Below are 21,449 nucleotides of genomic sequence, written 5' to 3'. Positions count from 1 at the left end.
TGTATCTACTTGAATGCTCCACACATTGTGACCTTGGAGCCACTATCTTCCACCACTGGCATCATAGATAATTTACAATGAACAAGCACCAAAAAATGTATAATCAGCAATGTACCAGAGTATATTCACAAAGCTATCTTTGTATACATTACAGAAAAGAAAGTTATACACAACAGCTTATACAAGCACTATACCTTTTTCCTTCAAAAAACAGATATTTATAGACCAACTCACTACATGTAGAGTCCATCATTTTCTCTGTTATATAGTAAATTGTAAAATTTAATTGTAACAGGTTAAATAAATTAAATCATAACTCTCAGTATAGAAATGTGAAAATGTTTTAAAAAATGGATAATATGACATACAAAGTGAATTTCCCGATAAGAGTTATACTTTAATCATTAATGTCAATAAATAATGTTATTGCCTATATTTAGGGATGAGTAATTACATGTCACAGAAATTGTTACAGATGTCCATTAACAACTTTTTCAAGTATTACAAAGATTTATCACATGTGTCATGGATAGAGAGAGGTTCACCAATCTCCCATTAATAAAAAGTGAAATAAAAATACTTATCAGTGCATTTTCCTATATTTTTTATTTTAATTTTCTTAAAATTATACTGTAACAACAAGCCAAAAACATAAAATGGATTACAGATGAAATTAAAGATATAATATTATAATTATGTAGGTGATAGAAAACTCTTAAAATCTCCAAATACAAACATTTACAAGAATTACAAATTAATAAAGAAAAAGAGGGTTAAACAACATATAATCAGACCCAAAAAGAATTTTTTGTGAAAAAATTCATAATTTTAAGAACAAAGTCCACAAGAAAGTACAACCTACAAAATAATATAGTCTTATATTAGCATGCAGATAAACTCCAATTTCATTTTAATTGTTTTTATCAAGACAAATTAGTAAATTATCTTTTTCAGTGTCTAATGTATATAATGAATGTTTTTTTTTTTTATATATCAGTAGATGAGTTTGTAATGCCAGAAATGTCCTTGCTTGTTCGCAAACTCCTAATCTTTCTTTCACTAACATGGTTTTTGTTTTGTACAGTAACGGAACTGCAGTTACAAGCAATAGTTTTGTCTTTTGAAAATAAATTTTCAATTATAACATATGATGTTTCCATAAAATAATTTTAAAGAAACCATGCATATGATTCTGAAACCTCTTACTCATGTACTTAACTCTCCTTCAATAGAAGGTTTTCTCATACCAAGTTAACAGTGGCAAATCTTATGCTTATTTTTAAGAAGGGAAACCTGAGACGCTCTGCTTGCTACAGGCCAATTTCACTACTTCCAATCCTTCCAAAAATCTTTGAACATGCTAATTACATTCAATTGTTAAACCACATCAAGGAAAATTAGTTATTAGTCGAGCAACAGCATGGTCTTTAACTGGAAAATGTACAATAACAGCAGGCAAAGATAGTTTTGAAAAAGTTATTAGAGTATTCTTGGACCTGATCAGAACTTTTTATACAACTTGTTACAAACAACATTTTGATAGAAATACGTGGTAGCCTTGGTATACATAGGAAATAGCTTAGATGCATTTCTATCTAAATAATAAAAAACAATAAATAGAAACCAAAAATGTTACAATTCATTTTTATGGTGGATGTGTAAAATGTTTTGATCAAAGTTGCTGATACTACAGTGTAATGTTCCTTAAAGTGCAGTCTTGAGTCCTGTTTTGATATCAATAGGAGCTATATGGGAAGATATAGAAAGGATGCCCTGTTTGCATTTATATGTTGATTACACAAACAGTAATTAGAAGAAAAATACAAAAAACATTGAAATTTCATCTTTTATTAGTTTGGCAATGGTTAAATTTTATATCATTTTCAATAAAGCAGGCCAGGTCTTGATCCATGTTAGTCATGTTATAAAACAACGTCCTTAGATTTCTGTTACTGTATAAAAGTCTGAAAATAAGTAACTTGCAAACATTATAAATAAGTTATACAGGGTAAGACAGACCATGAGTGTTTTTGGCATCATTTCTCAACCATCCTAGGTAAAACCAAACTTTATATATTAAAACATTGATTTTTTTAAGAGAGCTATTGATAGGTATGATGAAAGTCATACTGTACAATTTTAATTTTGCAGGTTTTACAAGTTTGAAATATCCGAAATTTGAACTATTAAAAAAAATTGGAATTATGCTGATAAGTGACAGCTGTGACATATTTTTAGAAAGAGTACTTCTTTGGTAACCTCAGATAAAAATTTTCCGTACAACTTTGACATTTTGGACCACTCAGTATACAAGAAGCAAAATAAATTAAAACTTTTCTTTCTAAATTATCAGTGAATAGTGTCACTTTGGATTATTTTTGGGTGTTAAAAACTATCTTCCCGAATTCTTTGGGGCCAAAATATGGGAGTTTTCGTTAAAACAAAGGTGGTTTCTCGGTTCAGCCGTTATACATCACAGACAAGTAGTCTGCCTCACCCTGTATATGTTCTATGTAATAAGTGTATATGCCGTTACAATCAAACATAATTGAGGTAAAATACAATACAACTGTAATGCAAAATGGTACTCAGAATCGTGTTAAAACTAAAAGTACAAATTCCATAAAATTTATTTTTAAGAATCGTAGAATCTTTACTGTTTTTCATTTATATATTTTTAGTTCATTTATCTTGTTAAAAAGCTTTTTACTGCACCTTCAACAAACAGTGGTCACAATTTAGAATTTTTTTATAAAACTGACTTGTTATGTTGAAAAAAAATTTATACACCAAATAATGAGTAACATTGTATTAGAATAAAATCTTTAGTGCAGTCATTGAAGCAATATTGCTCGAAATTTTTTTACTGTGAACCGGAATGCATACAATTTTGGAATTAGGTTCATCTTACCCTTAACTTCAAAAGTGAAAATGATTTGTACTCCGCAACCACCCTGGAGGTGGTTGCCACACCCTTCTCGGGGGTATTTCTTGTTTTTCAAAAATAACCTTGGATATCGATAGAAGGCTTAATTTTAAGCAAAAAATCATCTATAAAGTTTTTCGAAAAATCCAATACTTTTCAAATTATTGGCAATTGAAAATTCACAATTTTTTCACGTTTTTCATAGTTTTTTTTTGCAAATATCTCCAAAAATATACGTTTTATCGAAAAATTGTATAAAGATCAAAATTGTAGCAGGTAAAAAATTGAACAATTTTGTTTTTTATAAAGTATCAATATTAAACTAGATATTAAAGATCAAAGCCGTTTTTTATTTTCTCTGAAATTTAATCGATGTGGTCAATGCCATCTAGCGGCGAGCAGATGCATTTTTAGGCATTCTAATAAAAAAGGGTTTAGTAGTGCTTGAAATAAGCTTTAAAATGATTACTATTAAAAGTCTTTTGCACGTAAAATAAGTGAGCTGTATTGGCAAAATAAAAGGAGCATCTAAAGTTTTTTTCTTTTAAATCAATGGGTTTCATAAGTGCCATTTCCCACCAAAATTAAAATTAATCGTATTCCGCCTAGAATTAACTTTATTATGAAGAGTTTTGATAGATTTTATAAGTTTGGCTGCTTCAGGACACACATGTTTCGAAAAAGTCACGATTAAAAACAAAATCAAATTAAAAAAAAAAAAAACCACCTTTTTTCATAATATCTCAAAAAATTAGGACAGATACGTATAAAAGTGTAGGAATTACAAATTTAGGTATTTTTCTGACAAACAATTTGGTTTTTTGTTTTTTTCTGTCAAACGAAAATTGACGGAGATATGATTGTTTAAAGGAGCGCGTGGCAGCGCAATCACAGCCTCTCTTAAGCCCTTTAACCCTTCACCGTTTGAGAAAAAGGTTTTACTATATATTGCAATAAAGGATGTTGTAGCTCTCTTAAGTACCTTTACAATGGTTTTTTATAAATTGCGATAGCATGAAAATTGAAGGAGTTATGGTCCAAAAAGTTATCATATTTTTTCTACTTAGTAACTGAAAGTTTCGGAGTGTGAATATTTGGAGCAATGTGAAAAGCACGCAGTTTAATAGAGACCCAAAACTATTTTAATGTGTATATATATACATAATAATGGCTAATATATTTTGGAAACGTAGGCATGAATACACACCAACGTTCTTATATGTATATATAACACACATTGTGAGTAAACTTTTTATAATTTGTAAATATTTTATTCAATAAATGGCAATTTTTTACTCTAAAATTAAATTATTTTTAAATATGTAATCATATATATTTACGGTTTTAATTTAGGGATAGTTTTAAGAGTAGAAAACTTAAGAATATGATAATCATTTTCGAGAGTGTGGAATAATATTTAAATCCTTTTTCATTTTATAAAAAAATTTTAACAATTTTTTATCAAGGGGTAGTTTTCAAGGGTTAAAAGGGGGTTAATAATTTGATAATTATCATAGAGAATATAAAAAATATTTTCTTACTCTATACTTACATCTTTTTATGTCGTACCCAAAGTATTTTTTGTGATTTTTTTCAATTTAGGGGTTGTTTGAAAGGGTTGTAAGATTTTCAAGGGGTTGAAAATGATTTTAATATGAGGTAATTGTGTTAGAAAACACTTTACAATTTCACCACTTACTATAAGACATGTCTTCTAGCGATGAAATGGCTCAATGTCAATTTTTCCATTAAGGGGTTGTTTACACCCCTTAAAAAATAATAGGCGGAGTTCAGATCATTTTCAATTTTGAAGTTAAGGGTAAGATGAGCTTAATTCCAAAATTTCATGCAAATCGGTTCACAGTAAAATAATTCTGAGGTAAGGCCGTATTTTTCGCTTCAATGACTGCACTACTTGATACGTTTAAAAACAAGTAAAAGAATATTTGCTTGCAAAATAATTTTATTAATTGCAGGAGTTTGCTGAAAAAGTGGTCAATGTTTGTCATTTGTTTTGGGTGGTAACTTTACAAATTATTGTTGGTTGTTTGTAATTTTACAATTAAATTGATTTTGATTTGACACTATTTCATTTTTCTATGTATCACAGTTTCATTTTTTTAAATAGATTATTCAATCTTATCAAATTTGGATCTCAGGTTAAATTTCTATAATTTCATAATATTTCTTTCTTTTTCTAGGTGTATTTCGGAAACAGCAGCAATATCTGTGATCAAAAATAATTGTTATAAGAACTTCTACTCACAGTTACTTGCAGATGGGGGTAAGTTTAAAATTTGATTAATCAACCACTATATTTCTCAGTTTTACAATGTCAATTTTTATTTTAGTATCATAGTAGTGCTTGGTAATGGTTTGTTTCTTATTTGAAAATCATACAAATAATTTGGATAACATTGTAAGTATTGTAATTCATTTTCCATTGGAATAATTAAAGTAGTGATTACTTGTTATCAATTGAAATTTTGTAAGATAATGACAATCATCCATTGTCGTATAACTTTGTAAAAGTATATTGAGTTTTGAAATTATTTTGAACTAATTTAAGAGAGTGTTCAGTTTGAACTGAGTACTTGTACCAAGACATATCCATGTATAATTATCGCTGACAATTTAAAGTCCAGTCCAGGTATTGTGAAATGCCATTATAACGTCTCCTGCATATATAGTTTTTCCGCTTACGTCTAATATATTTCACATAAAATTGGGCTATTTTAGAGCAAAAATCCCGATTTTAAAGCATCCCATTTGTACAGTGCTTTTTTCTGTACATTTTGATCATTTGTAATGTTTTTGTCCCTGCAAATCATTAGGTTGTTTTGTTGAGCACACTAGACGCAAGGGTTGCAGTGGTGGTTGCGTCAGCAATACTACCGCTCTTGCTACTCTAGCTGGCCACTCTGAATCCTATTCTACTTCTAAAAGACATAATAAATAAACATATTAAGACATAAATATACATTAATACAATTAGACACATTGCTGCCAAGCACTAACATCCATGCATAAATACAGCAGATGCGTGACAATGTGAAAACATAAATATAAAAAATACAAAAAACAAGCAAAATATTGTTTTCGAAACTACGATAATTTTCTCAACTATGTATTATTTCATCCATAAAGTAAAACTAAAAGACGCTTTAGTGATCCATAATTTACGCACTACTGATCACTAACATAGTGCCATCAATGTACATAAATCATCAACTAACTGCGGACAGTTGAGGGGTAAAGAGAATGGATGATAGTCAAATGAAACTTTGTATTAAGATTTGAACTTGCTTTTGGTCAAGAACAATGCGTGATTCCATGAGGTTAGAAAGTTTCATGCCTTCTATTTGTAATGTCTACGCTATTTTTTGTACAGCTGAGTTGTAGGACCCCTCTCTCCCCACTTCTTGTTATTATTGGGTCAAAATAGTCTTTTTTATTTTCTTAAGGGCAGTGGATATTTATTTTTCATACAATAGACGCCTTAACCGGCACGTACAAGATCGAAGTTAAGTTGGATAAGAAAATAGTCGGTTTACATGAAATGTGCCAATGTTAACTTACCACATTGATCAGACGACATTGGTACATTAACGTTGGCACAAAGAACACTTTGTTCTGAGCTCCACAATAAATGTATATGATGCCAATGGTTTATCATTGTTAAAACAATGTATTTTACAGATTACACCAGCTAGACTTCATTCCTGAGTTCTACAGTTAATGTCCATGATGTCATCGCCGTGTCGTCGAGTTAATTAATCAGCAGTGAGAGCAATGAGTTCCTCACAACTACGTTCATGTCCATGGTGCAAAACATCTCTTTACACTGTACAGGCGACAGCAGCACCACATCGTTCCTCACTCATTCACTAATTAATGTCTGTATATAGCATTTAGAGTTAATTGTTTATATATACTAGAGTGACAAAGTATTTGTTAATGTTCATTAGAGTTCATTGTTTTTTTCCGAATGATATATTCATACAGTAACCTTAATTAATTGTTTATTTGTTACGTTTAATAATATAAATATGTTATAAATATTGTACATTTAGTCAAGTACAATTGAAACAAGTCTTCCATTAAAAAAGGTTATGTAAAAATGCAAATTATAGGCTTTTATTGACTTGGAGTAAATACTATCTGCATTTAACAAACCATTTTTGGAAATAATTTTTTGAGACAAAGTATATTTGTGGTATATAAGTACATGTGCATTTATTACAGTCAATCGTGTACACTATTTAAGATGTTCTATTTACAGAGTTTCCCAGTATTGATCTACTACGCCATAGTAAAAAAATTAACTCATCCTGCTATGTTTTTACTTTTCAAACCGTTATCAGGTAAAAAATATATTTTTTGCCTGAAAGCCTATTTTTTATAATAAATAAGTAGATGTAATACACATCTGAGAAAAAATAAGAATATTGTGTAATAGCTAAATACCTAGGAGTAATATAACTTTCATTATTTTTCTTTTTTGCTTTCTTAACTTTCTGATATCTACAGAAAATGCTATGAAAGATCTGTATTTTTGAGCTTTTCTTTTTCTTACCTAATTTGGTCGACATTCAGCCATTTCACTTTTCGCCATGAACATTAGTTTGTCCTTCACAAAACAACCGACACTTTTTTTAATGCGCCATAGCTCATAATGTCTGTCTTCTTCATAAACTGAACAAAATTCACAATAAGTTTTACTACAAAAAAAAGTAGTAGGGACAGCTTAACGTAGCATCTACCCCACCCATTCGAATATCAGATGCCTCTTTAACTTACTTTTGAGCTAATCTCGTGCGTGTTGTAAAAAATTCACATTTTTATATTCAGCAGTTTTTATTTTGGCCTCATTAAAAAATTGTCCAAATTTTCTACTTAACCCTGGAGCTGCCGGTCGATACCATTGGTACCAAATCCGTTCTTTCTAAAATGCCATCGGTACCATGCGGTAATTAATGTTTTTACTACTCATTGAATTTTACTGTAAGTCAGAATTTTCACATGAAATTGTACAGTATCTCTCAGATCAGCTTACTAGTATTCAAGGTTATTCCGCTGTCTGTGACCTGAGTTTCGTGTTTATGAGTTTTGTATTTGATCAGTTGTGACGCTACGGAGTCTAAGACTTGGTCAAGTGTTGATGCCAGGCTTTGAGGTTAATAGTGCCGAAATAAGCTAAATATTTTGTACATTGTTTTACTGTTGTTGTAAATATGTGTTAAATATTGTACGTATAATAAGCAATGTACTCTGAAAAAATATTTTCTCATTTGTGTAAAAGAGTAGTAAGTATGTTTTTAATTCATTACTAATCCAAAACCTTGAAAAGAATTGATTTGAATACAAAAATGTTTTTTACACTTTTTTGGATGGGACATAACAAAAAAATCCCACCATTACCATTAGAATCTACGACTTTAGCTGGAAAACCTAATATACAAAACTACTTTAATATCAAATTAGTAGTATTTTTTATGAATTATTGAAAAAAGCTTACAACAGTGGAGAAGATCTTATAGCATTTTAGTAAATATTATAGACAGTTCCAGGGTTAAAAGCCTATAATTCCTCACGTCTTGATAAAATAGCTTTTTTTCGATTTTCCTGTCTTCACAGACTTTATTTTACTGGAATGTGACTTGGAGATTAAAATAACATTACTAAACAAAGAGCAATTGCACCTCTTAGACATTTTAAAGTTATATATGATATTTCAGAAGGAAGAAACAGCATCCAGTATATCCAAGACTGTTGAGGATCCTATGACACAAGACATACATGACATTATGACAGGGTCCTTTGACATTACATTATTCTACTACTGAGTCTAAAACTTTGGTATATCCAAGATCCTGAGCTCACTGTACTACACCTTGTCAGTTTTTAAAAACCGTATCAATGAGTACAACACAAGACAATTGAAATTAGGCTATCAGAGGCGGAGATCATTATCAATGCTGGGTACAGGGGATCTGATCCTTGACTGTTAGATAGTTATTTCATCTAAGAAAATATTGTATATATGTATATATAAACGTTATTCATTCGTTCATTCCCCTGAAACTAGTTCTTTTGTTTCTTGGTATAAAATGGTTATGCCAACTCTTAGGAAAGTTAAGTTGGTTCTATATGAAGTGAAGGGAAATATTACCTTCATTATATATTACATATTAACAAAGTCTCAACCGCTTTTAATGGATCCATCTAACTTTTAGATGTTCTTTAACCCTGGATGTGGCAGTTGAAAATTCTCTACTGGCAAGCAGTATTTTGCTATTTGTGCACATCATATTTTGAATGTAATTATGTTAAAATGTTGTTAAAGTATATATTAGTATATGTTTTATGTTTTAATACATTACAGAGAATAATCATTTGTAGGTAATTGCCTGTTTTATATTTCAAATTAGTTTTGTTTTGCAATTACAAACCAAGAACAAGAAAAGTAAAATAGTACGTAAAAAATTCCACTATAAAAAAAACTAATTATTTAAAACAATTAAGTGTATCAGCTCAATCGGCGATGGTGACAATTTTGTCAAAACAAAGACGTTAATAATTAAAATAACATATTCAGCTGTAGGCGAAACTTATATAACTTGCTAGCAAATTTTGTAAGCAAATGTTTGGTGTATTGTAACACTAGTCACCAGTGGGAAAAGTAGCAACTAGTCACATATAGTTCTTTGCTGTAAGTGGAACAGTACAAATAATGTTTACAATGAGATTCATACTGGTCCTGTATAATGAGAAATGGTTGTACGAAACACGTGTTCTTGTTCAGAAAGACATATCCTACACAGCGTCTTTCCTAAACAAAATTCCCCGTGATAAAATAAACTAGTCGCTTGCCATTAGAGAAATGTTCTAAAACGGCTAGACTAGTTGTTTGTCAGTTACAGGGTTAAAGATTGGTAATCATTTTAAGTTATTTGTGAATGATTTTAAAATTACCCGCCTTATCCTAAATGAAAGTTTTGAGGGAACTCAAATATGTTAACATAATAAATTAAATCAATTATATTAACCCTTTTAGGACGAGCGGACTATTAATAGTCCGCACTAGTTTTGCCGAAGAAGACGATGCGGGCTTTCAATAGTCCGCACTAGTTTTACCGAAGAAGACGAGCGGACTTTTATGTGCCCGCCGGTTTACGTTTGCATAATACTCACGTAATATCGAAAATACGATGAACAAATTAGTTTTCCTTGTAGAGGCACATCCTGAGACAGGAAATGGAGTATTTCGGAACTTATCTTGGCCAAACAATACAACATATGTCTATTTTTAGAACAGCTGCACGTGAGCGCCTATTGTAGTGCCAGTCGGCGGAGCGCGCCAATTCCGTCTAGTTTGTTTACATTCAGTCAGTCACAGTGCGGTCGCGTTGACTATAGTTGATTGTTTCAGATCAGTTATAAACTTAGTGTTTATAGATTTATAGTGAAATGTGTTTTGACATTGAAACGAGCCTCCTATATTTGTTCAATTTGCAAGGAAGGGTGTCACCCGATTTGCTTTCCAAAACATACATGTGCTAACTAATTAGACCATTGTTGTATATAGTGTATATATTTTTGTGAGTGTTTTATAGTGTTTCTTAGCAATACTACATATTTCAATACCTGTGGATAAATTTGACCTGTTAACCACATTATATGGTAAGTAAAACCACTTTAATTGTTTGACTTTTATTTTAGTCCGTTTTATATAATTTGGTACTTTGTAGTAATGTAAGTTTTTTTGTTGTAAAACAATTATTTCTCAACCAATGTTAATAAAATTTTGTATTTAAACTGAAAAACTATGTAAGAAACATAGTAATATTAGTTCCCACAGTAAAAAAATTTTTTTTTTATCATAGTAAACTGAAGCCAAACTAATAAAATAAAAAAATAAAATAAAAATTCTAAAATTTTATTTAATTTTTAATTTTTCTGGTTATTGTAAATAGTAATAAATGCTACCATATTGTAGACAATTTAATTATGTACATGTGGATAAAAAATGGTGTAAGGACAATTTAAAATAATGGACTTATAATATATTTATCAAACTACTACATTTTGCCCAATTTCACCGTCGTCTTCTTTGGTATGTTCGCTATGAAATATGGTCACGTCAAAAAATGCGTACCTAAAAAATAACCAAAATTTTTGTCGTCCTAAAAGGGTTAATGAGATAACAAAACAATTTTCAACCACCTCATTTAAAATGTTTGCTATCTATTGTTCTTTTATTTGAAAGTTAATTTCCAAGTTGGTGGAAAAAACAATGACCCTGTTTACAATATATTTGTGTACATTTGGTCTGTTATTCCCAAGTTACGTCTACTTCTAGTTAATTTTTTACAGCGTAAATCATTGCTAGAAGCATTCTAATATTGTTTTTCTTTATTTTTTATTAAATTATCATCCATCGGTCTCTTGTTCACTACATCTAAATTTAACGTAGACTAAATTAACTTCCTTCTTGCTGTAATATAGATATTGTTATTTCTTTGTGGACAGTAACCGACAAATTGTAATGTATATATTATTATACTTTTTTCTTTCTCATGTAATGTATTACTTGTAATTCTGTGTAGGTTGAAAAGTAGTAATGTAATTTTTTTTATTCGTGAAATGACAAAGGGTTGTGAAATTTGTATACTATTGTTAATATATAAGGTTGATATTTCAAATACATTTATTTTATGACCTTGTTTATGTTTAATTACTAGATAGATTTTTTTAATGTATGCTAGTAATTTGAAAATCCGTATGGTACAATTTATAAAGAGAAATGTTTTGATCTAATTATTATATATTTTGTTTTACTGTTACAAGTATTGTTCTCTTGTTGACTATATAGTAAAATTTATAATTTAAGTGTTAAGTCCAGTAGTATATTTATGTTGTTAAAATGAAAACTATTTCGTATAATTGTTGGTTTTCACATGTTTAATATGTATAAGTAGCAGATAGAAAAAACGGACAGACTTGGGCAATGGAAGTGAAGATTCGGTACCTAGTGATCATGGCATACTTTTAATATCTTATATCACGAATATCTTACTTTTACTTATAAATCCAACGAAACAGACAAGAATCCACCTAACAGGTACAGCTTAGCAATTAAAATGTATATTAATTGTTTTCATAAATTAATAAATCTTTAAATTTTATAAATAGTTTTTCTCGGTTCAGGACTAAAAGACAGTATGTCAGATATCGGACATTCTTTTGCTATGATCTAAGACCTGACAGGATAAAGTGTCTTGTATGATTTCTGCTTATGCACGTGATCAGTAAAATACTGTCCCATTTCATGCACTTGTGTGGGTTGTGTAACTAATGGTAATACAGTTAAATTAGGATATGAAAAAGCTCGATTGTGTATTACGAAAGGGAAAACTATGTAGAGATGAGTGTAGTGACAAGCGTGTTAGGCCCATGCCAAGAACTTCCCACACCACAGCATGTGTGATTGATGTGTACACCACACCAAACAGTTGCTCAGAGTAGGTCTGTTGTACTGACACAAACCACAAACTAGTCATTGATACACGTTTGGGGGCCATAAAATATACTGCCTAAGCTAACCTACATTATGTTGTAGTTACAATGTACTTGTTTCGGAAAAACTTTTTTATCCGTTATTTTGACCTCAGTAAATGAGTAGTCGTCACTATAATGGTTATCCAAATGATATTTGTCCTTATTGTTCCCATATTTCTGATACTTTTTAATTATAATTTATCAATTTTCTCCTACATATGTGCTATTCCTCAAATTTATATTACCTTGTGCCGTAACTGAACCTTGGCAACAAAAATTCAAAATGTAACCCTTTTTTTATTTTCTAACTTGTTTAATTCTACCTTCAAATTAATATACTTTCCACATTATAAAAAGTATTAATACTTTTGAAAGTCCCAGAACCTGTTTTTACACTATATTTCCAAATAGCGTAACTGGCACATTCTAAGTATGAATTACTAACTGCCTTTGATGTGTGAATGGAAGGAAGTAATTTTAAATACAATATCAGAGTGCAGAGTTTAAATTCCAAAATGTTTCTATATTTAACTAATAATCGTGCCCAACTTAGTTAATCCCACTCAAGTGCTGAAGGAAATTTGTAATTTTAATCGTGGTCGATTGTTTGTTACAATACAGTTTTGCTTGCAATGAGCGAGGCAAACATTCTCAGTTGTCTAGTTAAGAAGCTGCTGAAATCTTTCAAGGAAATCTCCGAACTGGCCGTTGTTGATTTGTAACTATAACCACATCTTACAACTCCACCACATTTCAACTCAAGTGATTTGAAAATCTATACCACTTCCAATACGTAACTTCACTGGTTTAAAAGTAATTTAGTTGGGTGCAAACCGTTCCTACTACATCTCCTAATGAAAATTACAAAATTTGGACCAGATGAAATCTCTGAATCTTCAGTAACAGAGATTCTCACAAATGATTGGAAGTTCAGATAATTTATGTGTTGCTATCAAGAAGTGTAGGCTATGCTGATTTTGGAACTTGAGAATAAGTTACAGGTATGTGTGTAACTGCGGGTATAATGATATGGGCCGGTATACGAGTCGGGTTGCACATAGCTACAGTTACGAACTTACTCTTCCACTCGCACAATGTAGTCTGTGTACAGATTCAGGATCTGCGTAGCTGCAGGTATCAGGCAGTTGTAGGAAGCTTGGTAGTCCTTGTGTTATTATCATATTTCATCTAATTTTGTTACCAGTGACAGTTAGAGTCAATGTTGGTATAACTGTTCTCTCAGTAACCCCCTGTGACATCGACACCCTGACGACATTCCTGTATGTGTTAAAATGTGATCATCGATGTAGATACACAATTTTAATTGTCTATGTTTACCTAGTTTGAAGGACCAGATGTAAGAATGAATTAGTGCGACTTGTAAAAGGTGAAGCGATCGTCTTTAATATATTTTTATTGCGATGTATATTACTTGTAGATATTTGCCGAACAAAACTTCCCATTCCATGCTAGCTTTGTCAAAAAGTTTAATATTTGGTTTGTTTTGTAATGTATCCTTTGTAAAAATAAAGATATATTAGTGTTTCTGTACCTTGTAAAGGGCACCTTCGGTGCCTATATTTATAGAGTTAGGTTTTAAAACCGTAAGTTTCCTCTTCCACTTTTTCAGTTAAAGTTTAATCTCAATTTATCAAGTTAAGTTACCGCTCTGGAACGCTTGCCTTGGTAATTAGCCGCTTAGATGTTGCCGACGGCTGGGTAACATCTAGCAGGTAATCACTCAGCAGTCTCGTAATTACCTATCTAAGGAGTGGCTGTGCTCGTTACTTAACTCAGCTATCTTGTAGTAATGGTTGTACCCCCAAAATGACTTCCATTAGAGACATAATATATAATGCTTATAACTATAGTTAGTTTACACATTGTATGGTTAGGTGCTGGAAGCAACCTTACGATGATATTGTTTCCATGTCTTTAGAAGTAGTAAGTCTCGAGTAGCGTTTACACTTGAGTCTATAGATATACTGTATATAGGTGTATGTTAGACACTTTTATATTTTATTCGTAAAGGTATATTTTTGGAGATACAAAATAAAATTCGTAATATCTATTAAGAGATACATATATTCATTAAGTCCATGTTTACAATATTCTCATTCCCATTATTTTTTAAGTAAATAAATGAAATGTATAATATTAGTATAATACAATCGATGTACTATAATCAATGTGTTTTCGATGCTGGCTATTTACATTGGGAAAATTTCAAACTGGATTTTAATTTTTACACAACTTGTAAATATTTGAAGGAAATGTCAGTAAAAATATTGTTTTTACGGCTGTTAGATAGAAGCTAAGATAAAACTTTCATTCCAGACTTTTTCCTAACCCCACGTTTGGAAATGTTCTAATATAAAGAATCTTTGAAATGTAAGTGCCGGCTGCTATCTCAATGTATTATCTTTCATGACCTCGCACATTTCCTTGCATTCACAGGCACACAATCATCAGATTTGAATGCAGGAGATGTTTGCAATCAGTCCTCAACTCCATAGAGTGCATCTGCATCTGATGGAATTCAAGATGTAGAATGATGTTATTGGTGAGGAAGCAGTTGCAAAGATTTAATGTAGGAATTGCGATGAGGATAAAATTTTAATTTTCTGATATGAGTCATGACTTCTGAAGTACGGAAAGTCGGGAGAAAAAATTGAGAAAATGCTTTTTCATGATTTCTTCTCTATCTGATGACTCGATTTTGAGTGATCAATGGACATTCACACTATGAGAATTTCACAAATGCGTTGAATAAATGGGGACATATTTGTATGTCAGAAGATTATATTATTCGGTATGAACAGTGATGGAGATGAAACGTTTTGTGCGTTCTAATAGAGAGAAAATTATATTTTTAAAACCTGTTTTAGTTTATTTGTATGAAACAGTACTTACTTTTCAGATATGTTTTGTATTAGTACATTTCACTGTATGTTTTAGTATCAATACATGTGTGTTTGGTCTTGTTTATGTAAAGAAATGGGTTTTAGGTGTAGGAGATATAAATGTTACGCTTATGAATTTGTAGCGTTTGTGATATTTTAAATTATATCACCTTTGTCTTTCAAGGGAATAATTCTAAAGTAATCGAGGTATCACTTGAAAAGTTGTAAATAACATAGTTGTACTTTGCTCATTACATTCTCCTGGAAAAGATACCTTAGACTAGACTGATATTCGATGTTATGCTTTTGAGTCATAAGAGGAATTTTATGGCAGGTAACTGCTGGGTAGATTTTCTACCTTTATAATGACTTTACCATGTACAAGTAATATTAGTTTATATATTTACAATGTGGATATTGTACAACTCAGCTGTAGTGTATTGTACATTCCTTCAACTGTGTTACACGTTTCGTTAAAGGTTGTCTTAATTGTTTGTTAGTGAACACATTTTATTTTGATGTTATCTAAATCATATCTATTATGCACAAGTACACTATTGCCAAAGTATATTATACTCCCTGTTATAGTTTTATAATTTTCTGAAGTACAAGAATCAATGGAAATCTGACTGCAATTCCTGAATCAATACTGAGTGTATCAAACCTTACAAATAGCTTTAACTGTTTGGATCAAACATTTTGTGAACAAAGATGTGTTTATTTCTCCATTTATTTGTGTTTTTTGTTTACATAAGTAGTTCTGTGTCATAAGCATTTCATGTACATGTATCAGATAAATAATCTCCTAAGTTAGAATTCAGATTTAAAAAGTTATATTTATAAATTGTTAATGGAAAATATACCTTTTGACAGTATATAATCTGTCGTGTTTATGACCAAATCCCACAGCCATTGCATGTGATATTAAATATTTATAAAAGTAAGCAATAATGTCATTACTACTTGTCTATTTATATGAGTCTATGGTATAGCTTTGTCCACCAGCCACACAATATCTTGTATCCCAGTGTATGGAAGATTATGGTTAGTGGTTTTATACGTATTAACCCCAATACTCATCCGTGTGTATCAGTCTTAATGTGTCTAGACTGCTCTAATTGTTTATGCAATATGTCTTAAATTTTTCAGTGTGGGACCACCGAAAGTCATTTACCTGATAATCTAAGATATCGGTTTTCAGCGATGTTTCTATGATTTTGTAGAAATCATAATCAAAATAAATATAATTTGTATTGCCATAATAATTACAAAAACTATTTATTAACAAAGTCAAATTTGCAGCTACAGCGAAGTCTGTCTCTGTTTTTAAAGACTAGCTAAAAACGTTTACAAAATTAATTACAATAAGTACAAATTCAGGCTCCAATACTGTTTTAAATTATATTAATTGTGTAGAATAAATTTCCCAGAGTGTTGGATATTGAACCTGACTTAATTATAAGCCCACTTTAATTTCATCCACAAACGTAGAAAGGAATTATCTTAAACATCAATAATGTAATGATGTACTTTTAATCATATAGAATTACTTTCAAATAATATAAATCTTTTACATTTTAAATTTTATTAGTGTTGAAAAAATTACTGAACATCCCTTTAGTAATAACTTTTTCTTAAATGAAAAGTGTTATGTTTAACCCTTTGACAGCTTTATATTGTGCTGCTAGCCGAGCCACTTGCGCCGAGTTTTTCTTAGCCTAACTTGCTCAGGCGGTGCCGCGATCGTTCCATTCACCTTTGGTAACTATATGCTTAAAGGGTTAAGACGAACTCTTCCACAACAAATCAAAAGTTTATCCATACTTTACAAATCCATCTTATCTTTTAATGTCAGAATTTGGGTTGTGTTTAGCTTATCTAGTTCAAGTGTTATCAGCCAAGCAGTGCTGTCGTAGCCATACATGGTAGAAAGGTTCTAGATACCATGTCTGGATATTTGGACCATTCGACTTAAGGTTGAGTTGTACTGAATTGACAGTCTAGATATAGTCTGTGATATTATCATATGACTGAAACTATGCTCATCATCTGTTTAGCTACAAGGTATGAGCTTGGAACACTTCATCAGTGGATTCAAATCCTTTAGAATAACCATTTTGTTCCCAAGATAAACTCTAAAGCCATCTTAAGTTTTGTTTTAATTCAGCCAGAATCTTGCACATAGCTTTTCAATTTCAGGCTCACTGTATCCTTGGGATTTGCTGGAGGGTCAATAGAATAATCATTTTGTTCCCAAGATAAACTCTAAAGCCATCTTAAGTTTTGTTTTAATTCAGCCAGAATCTTGCACATAGCTTTTCAATTTCAGGCTCACTGTATTCTTGGGATTTGCTGGAGGGTCAATAGAATAATCATTTTGTTCCCAAGATAAACTCTAAAGCCATCTTAAGTTTTGTTTTAATTCAGCCAGAATCTTGCACATAGCTTTTCAATTTCAGGCTCACTGTATCCTTGGGATTTGCTGGAGGGTCAGCTACTACTCAATTCTGAAAGAAATTAAACCTATTTTTCTCCATTACCTCCATTACTTTTACACTGCCTATAGTTGTTAAGAGCCTTATCTTGAGGTAGTTAATTACACTTGATACCAATTGCAGTTCGTTAATTGTCGTTGATGGTTAGTATTATGTATGAAAGGAACACCACAAAAGTATGTATCAATTATTGCCATTATAGCTCTTAGTACCAGGTTTTCTTTGAAGGCTTAAAAAAATATGATAGATATCCTAATGATTTTCTGTGGATAAACTATCATGATTTGTTTTAAAGACATTCTAAAATCATTGAGAGCTCAGCTAGAACGTCATACATGATCACCAAATCTAACAGGAATCGAGATGATGTGAGATGGTTATTTAGACAATTTATGGTACTTTACCTTGTCAACACTTCCAAAAATTGTTTTGTAGAACCAGGAAGTAGAGGAAGAGACATAACCTTCAGCCCTCGTGTCTGTGCTGCCAACTGGGAGGTTCGGCTCCATAGTTCTGTGTGTGCGGGCGGTAGGCCTACCATCTATGTGTACCATAAATTGTTAATCGTGTATATGTCTTATTTATTGTATCTGTGTGTTTTATTATATGTTACTTTTAAGTGTTTTTAACTGCCGTTTATTTCTGCGTTTTTATACACCTGACGATGGGACTTTCGCCCCGAAACATGTAGTGATAACTCTACAAATAATACCATATATTTGACTATAATTACAATTTTTGTGGTTATTACATGTTTAGTGCTCACTCAGTTTGTGTTCTATTCTTATCCTCTGGACCAATGTAAAATAGTCGTACAATGTCTGATATCGGTTACAAATGGCTGTTGCTCATTTGTAAGAACTAGCTACTTATCTTGTACAAAAAATATGAGCAATTTTGTTCAGTTACGAATCTAACTCGCCAGCTCACTCGGCTAGTTCTCTTTCGTTTTGGAGTGATCTGTTATAAAGAGTAAATAGCTTACCTACGGAAATGTCTGTCTTTTTCTTAGCAAGCTCTAAATTGTGGTGATTAATTTCTACTGAATTCCTTCCCCTTGTGGTGTATGCGTGCTTGTTTGCTTGTATTAGTCCCGGCATATGCTCTTTCACAAACATAACTGACTGAAAAATGTGCAGCCCATATACGGTCAAAATACCTTGACCTATGAAATGAGCTTTAACAGTCCTTTATTTTTAGTCCTAATATGATTTTAATTGCTCTTTTTTGAAGAAAAAGAATCTTATTATCTTATCTTATAGTACCGAACAAGAAAATACCATAGGAAATATGTGAGTAGATATATGCCAAATATGTTGTCCTGAGTGTTGCAGTATTACATAAATATAACACCTTCTTAAGAGCATATAAACCGGAATATAATTTCAAACAAATTTTCTACATGTTTATCTCACGATAAATGTTTGTCAGTTATTAAACCTGAAAGTTTTACTTCATTTAATTGCTTAAGAGCGTTGTTGTCAATGGATATACAGTATAAGGTTCTAATTTTTGTTTAGTTGAAAATGAAATTAAATTTATTTTTTTCCAGAGTCAACTGTAAGTTATTTATGGATATTTTTATTAGTGTTCATCATGATATACCAAAATTTACAAATACTGTAGCTCTGCTGTCGCATTTTCAAACTAAATTGTGATAAACCACCTAATGTGTCTATAGCACTTCATGTCTCGGTTGTCCTGAATGTCTGAGACAGCGTAAGTCACTTGGATTCAGGGAATTTGAATCAACATTCTGGCAAGTTAGTTTTAATATAGTTTAATGTAAAAAAAACCTAACAAAGCTTACAGAGATGATATATATATAAAACATTATACTAAAATTTTCTACACTTTTTAAAATTATCTACTACCTTATACTAAAACAATAATATTTTAAAACCCAGCACCAAATTTATATAATATATTTGTACTATCCTATTAATTACATTTACTCTAACTGTTAGATGCTTAACCCTTTGGCTCTTGGCCAATTTTTAAAATCTTTTCCTAAGACTGTTCAGCTATAACCAAAACTGTTCAGCCCAGAATGTCCTTTGCAGGGTTTTGCTTATAAAATTTATAACTTAAATCATGATATATGCTTGAAATTAATTTTTTGTGCAGAGAATTAAATTGGAACGATATATCATTGTTAAACCATTTTTCGCAAAAACACAAACAACGATAAATCGTTCTGAAACAGCCAAAGGGTTACTGACCACATAATAGCTTTATGTGATTCATTTTTACTGTCAGATATGATTACATTCTCTAACTGTTGGATGCTTCATGAACATTTAATAGCTTTATATGATCCATTTTCACTGTCATATATGATTAGATTATTTTGTATTTTCTGATGCTTAATGAACACGTCAAGTTTTTATGTGATCTTTTTTACTATCATATATGATTACATTTTCTCTAACTCTAGAACTACACTCAAATTTTCAAAATAAATTATTCTATTTAAAACTAACTACTTCATTATTTTTAAACTAAAACAATATTTTAAAGCCCATCACAAAATTTCTACATTTTTAAAAACCATCTAAAAAACAACTGTTAGATGCTTAACCCTTTGCCTGTTGGTCAATTTTTAAAACCTTTTCCTAAGACTGTTCAGCTATAACCAAAAATGTTCAGCCCAGAATGTGCTTCACAAGGCTTTGCGCATAAAATCAGTAACTTAAATCTTGATATTTGCTTGAAATTAGTTGTTTGTGCAGAGAATTAAATTAGAACAATATATCAATGTCAAACCATTTTTCGCAAAAACACAAACAACGATAAATCGTTCTGAAACAGCCAAAGGGTTATTGACCTTATAATAGCTTTATGTGATTCATTTTTGCTGTCAGATATGATTAGATTATTTTTTACTTTCTGATGCTTAATGAACACATAAAGCATTTATATGATCTTTTTTACTATCATTCATGATTATACTAACTCTTAGAACTAAAATAAAATTTTCAACATAAATGATTTTATTTTTAACTGTCTACTATCTTACTTTAAAACTAACACGAAAATAGTATAAAACCCGTTAACTATATTTATATAATCTATGTTTACTGTCAAATATTATTACATTTTTTTAATTGTTGGATGCTTAATGAACACATAAGAGTTTTATATGATCCATAACAATCATCTTTTAAATTAAAATAACCATGAACTAAGTGCACATGTATATTTTAAGATAATTACCAGTTTTTTGGGGAAAACAAACAAGTTCTGACAAACGATATCAAATCATATAACAGCATATAAAGGTTTCATTTAAGTTATTAATATAAATTTTTTCTGAACATCACAGTATTTATATCTGAACATGTATATATTTTATATATGCCCCATTTCTATAAACTCTTTCATTCTTAAGTCTAAGAAAGTTAAACTGGCGGAATATATACATGAAGTAAGAGAACAGTTGTTAGTAATCTTAATTATTTATTAGTGAATTACATGTTTAATATGAGTTAAAAAATGTACTTATTTAAACTTACATTTCTACCAATGTAACGGATACAATTGATTTGTAAAACATCTATTCAA

At 30.7% G+C, this 21,449-nt stretch overlaps 1 protein-coding gene across 1 annotated transcript in view; it reads left to right on the top strand.

Moving 5' to 3' along the window:
- LOC124368717 overlaps positions 1-7,988 on the top strand; it is a 56,552-nt gene extending 48,564 nt beyond the window's left edge. The window contains exons 13-14 of the mRNA XM_046826024.1: positions 5,128-5,210; positions 6,626-7,988. Of these exons, the coding sequence (XP_046681980.1) occupies positions 5,128-5,159 (32 nt within the window). The 3' untranslated portion in view covers positions 5,160-5,210; positions 6,626-7,988. The remainder of the gene's footprint in view (positions 1-5,127; positions 5,211-6,625) is intronic.
- Positions 7,989-21,449: the final 13,461 nt, after the last annotated feature.

The sequence above is a fragment of the Homalodisca vitripennis genome, chromosome X, assembly GCF_021130785.1.
Source record: "Homalodisca vitripennis isolate AUS2020 chromosome X, UT_GWSS_2.1, whole genome shotgun sequence".
Lineage (NCBI taxonomy): Eukaryota > Metazoa > Arthropoda > Insecta > Hemiptera > Cicadellidae > Homalodisca > Homalodisca vitripennis.
The sequence above is the reverse complement of the archived record's forward strand: the minus strand, read 5'-3'. Positions and strand labels throughout refer to the sequence as shown.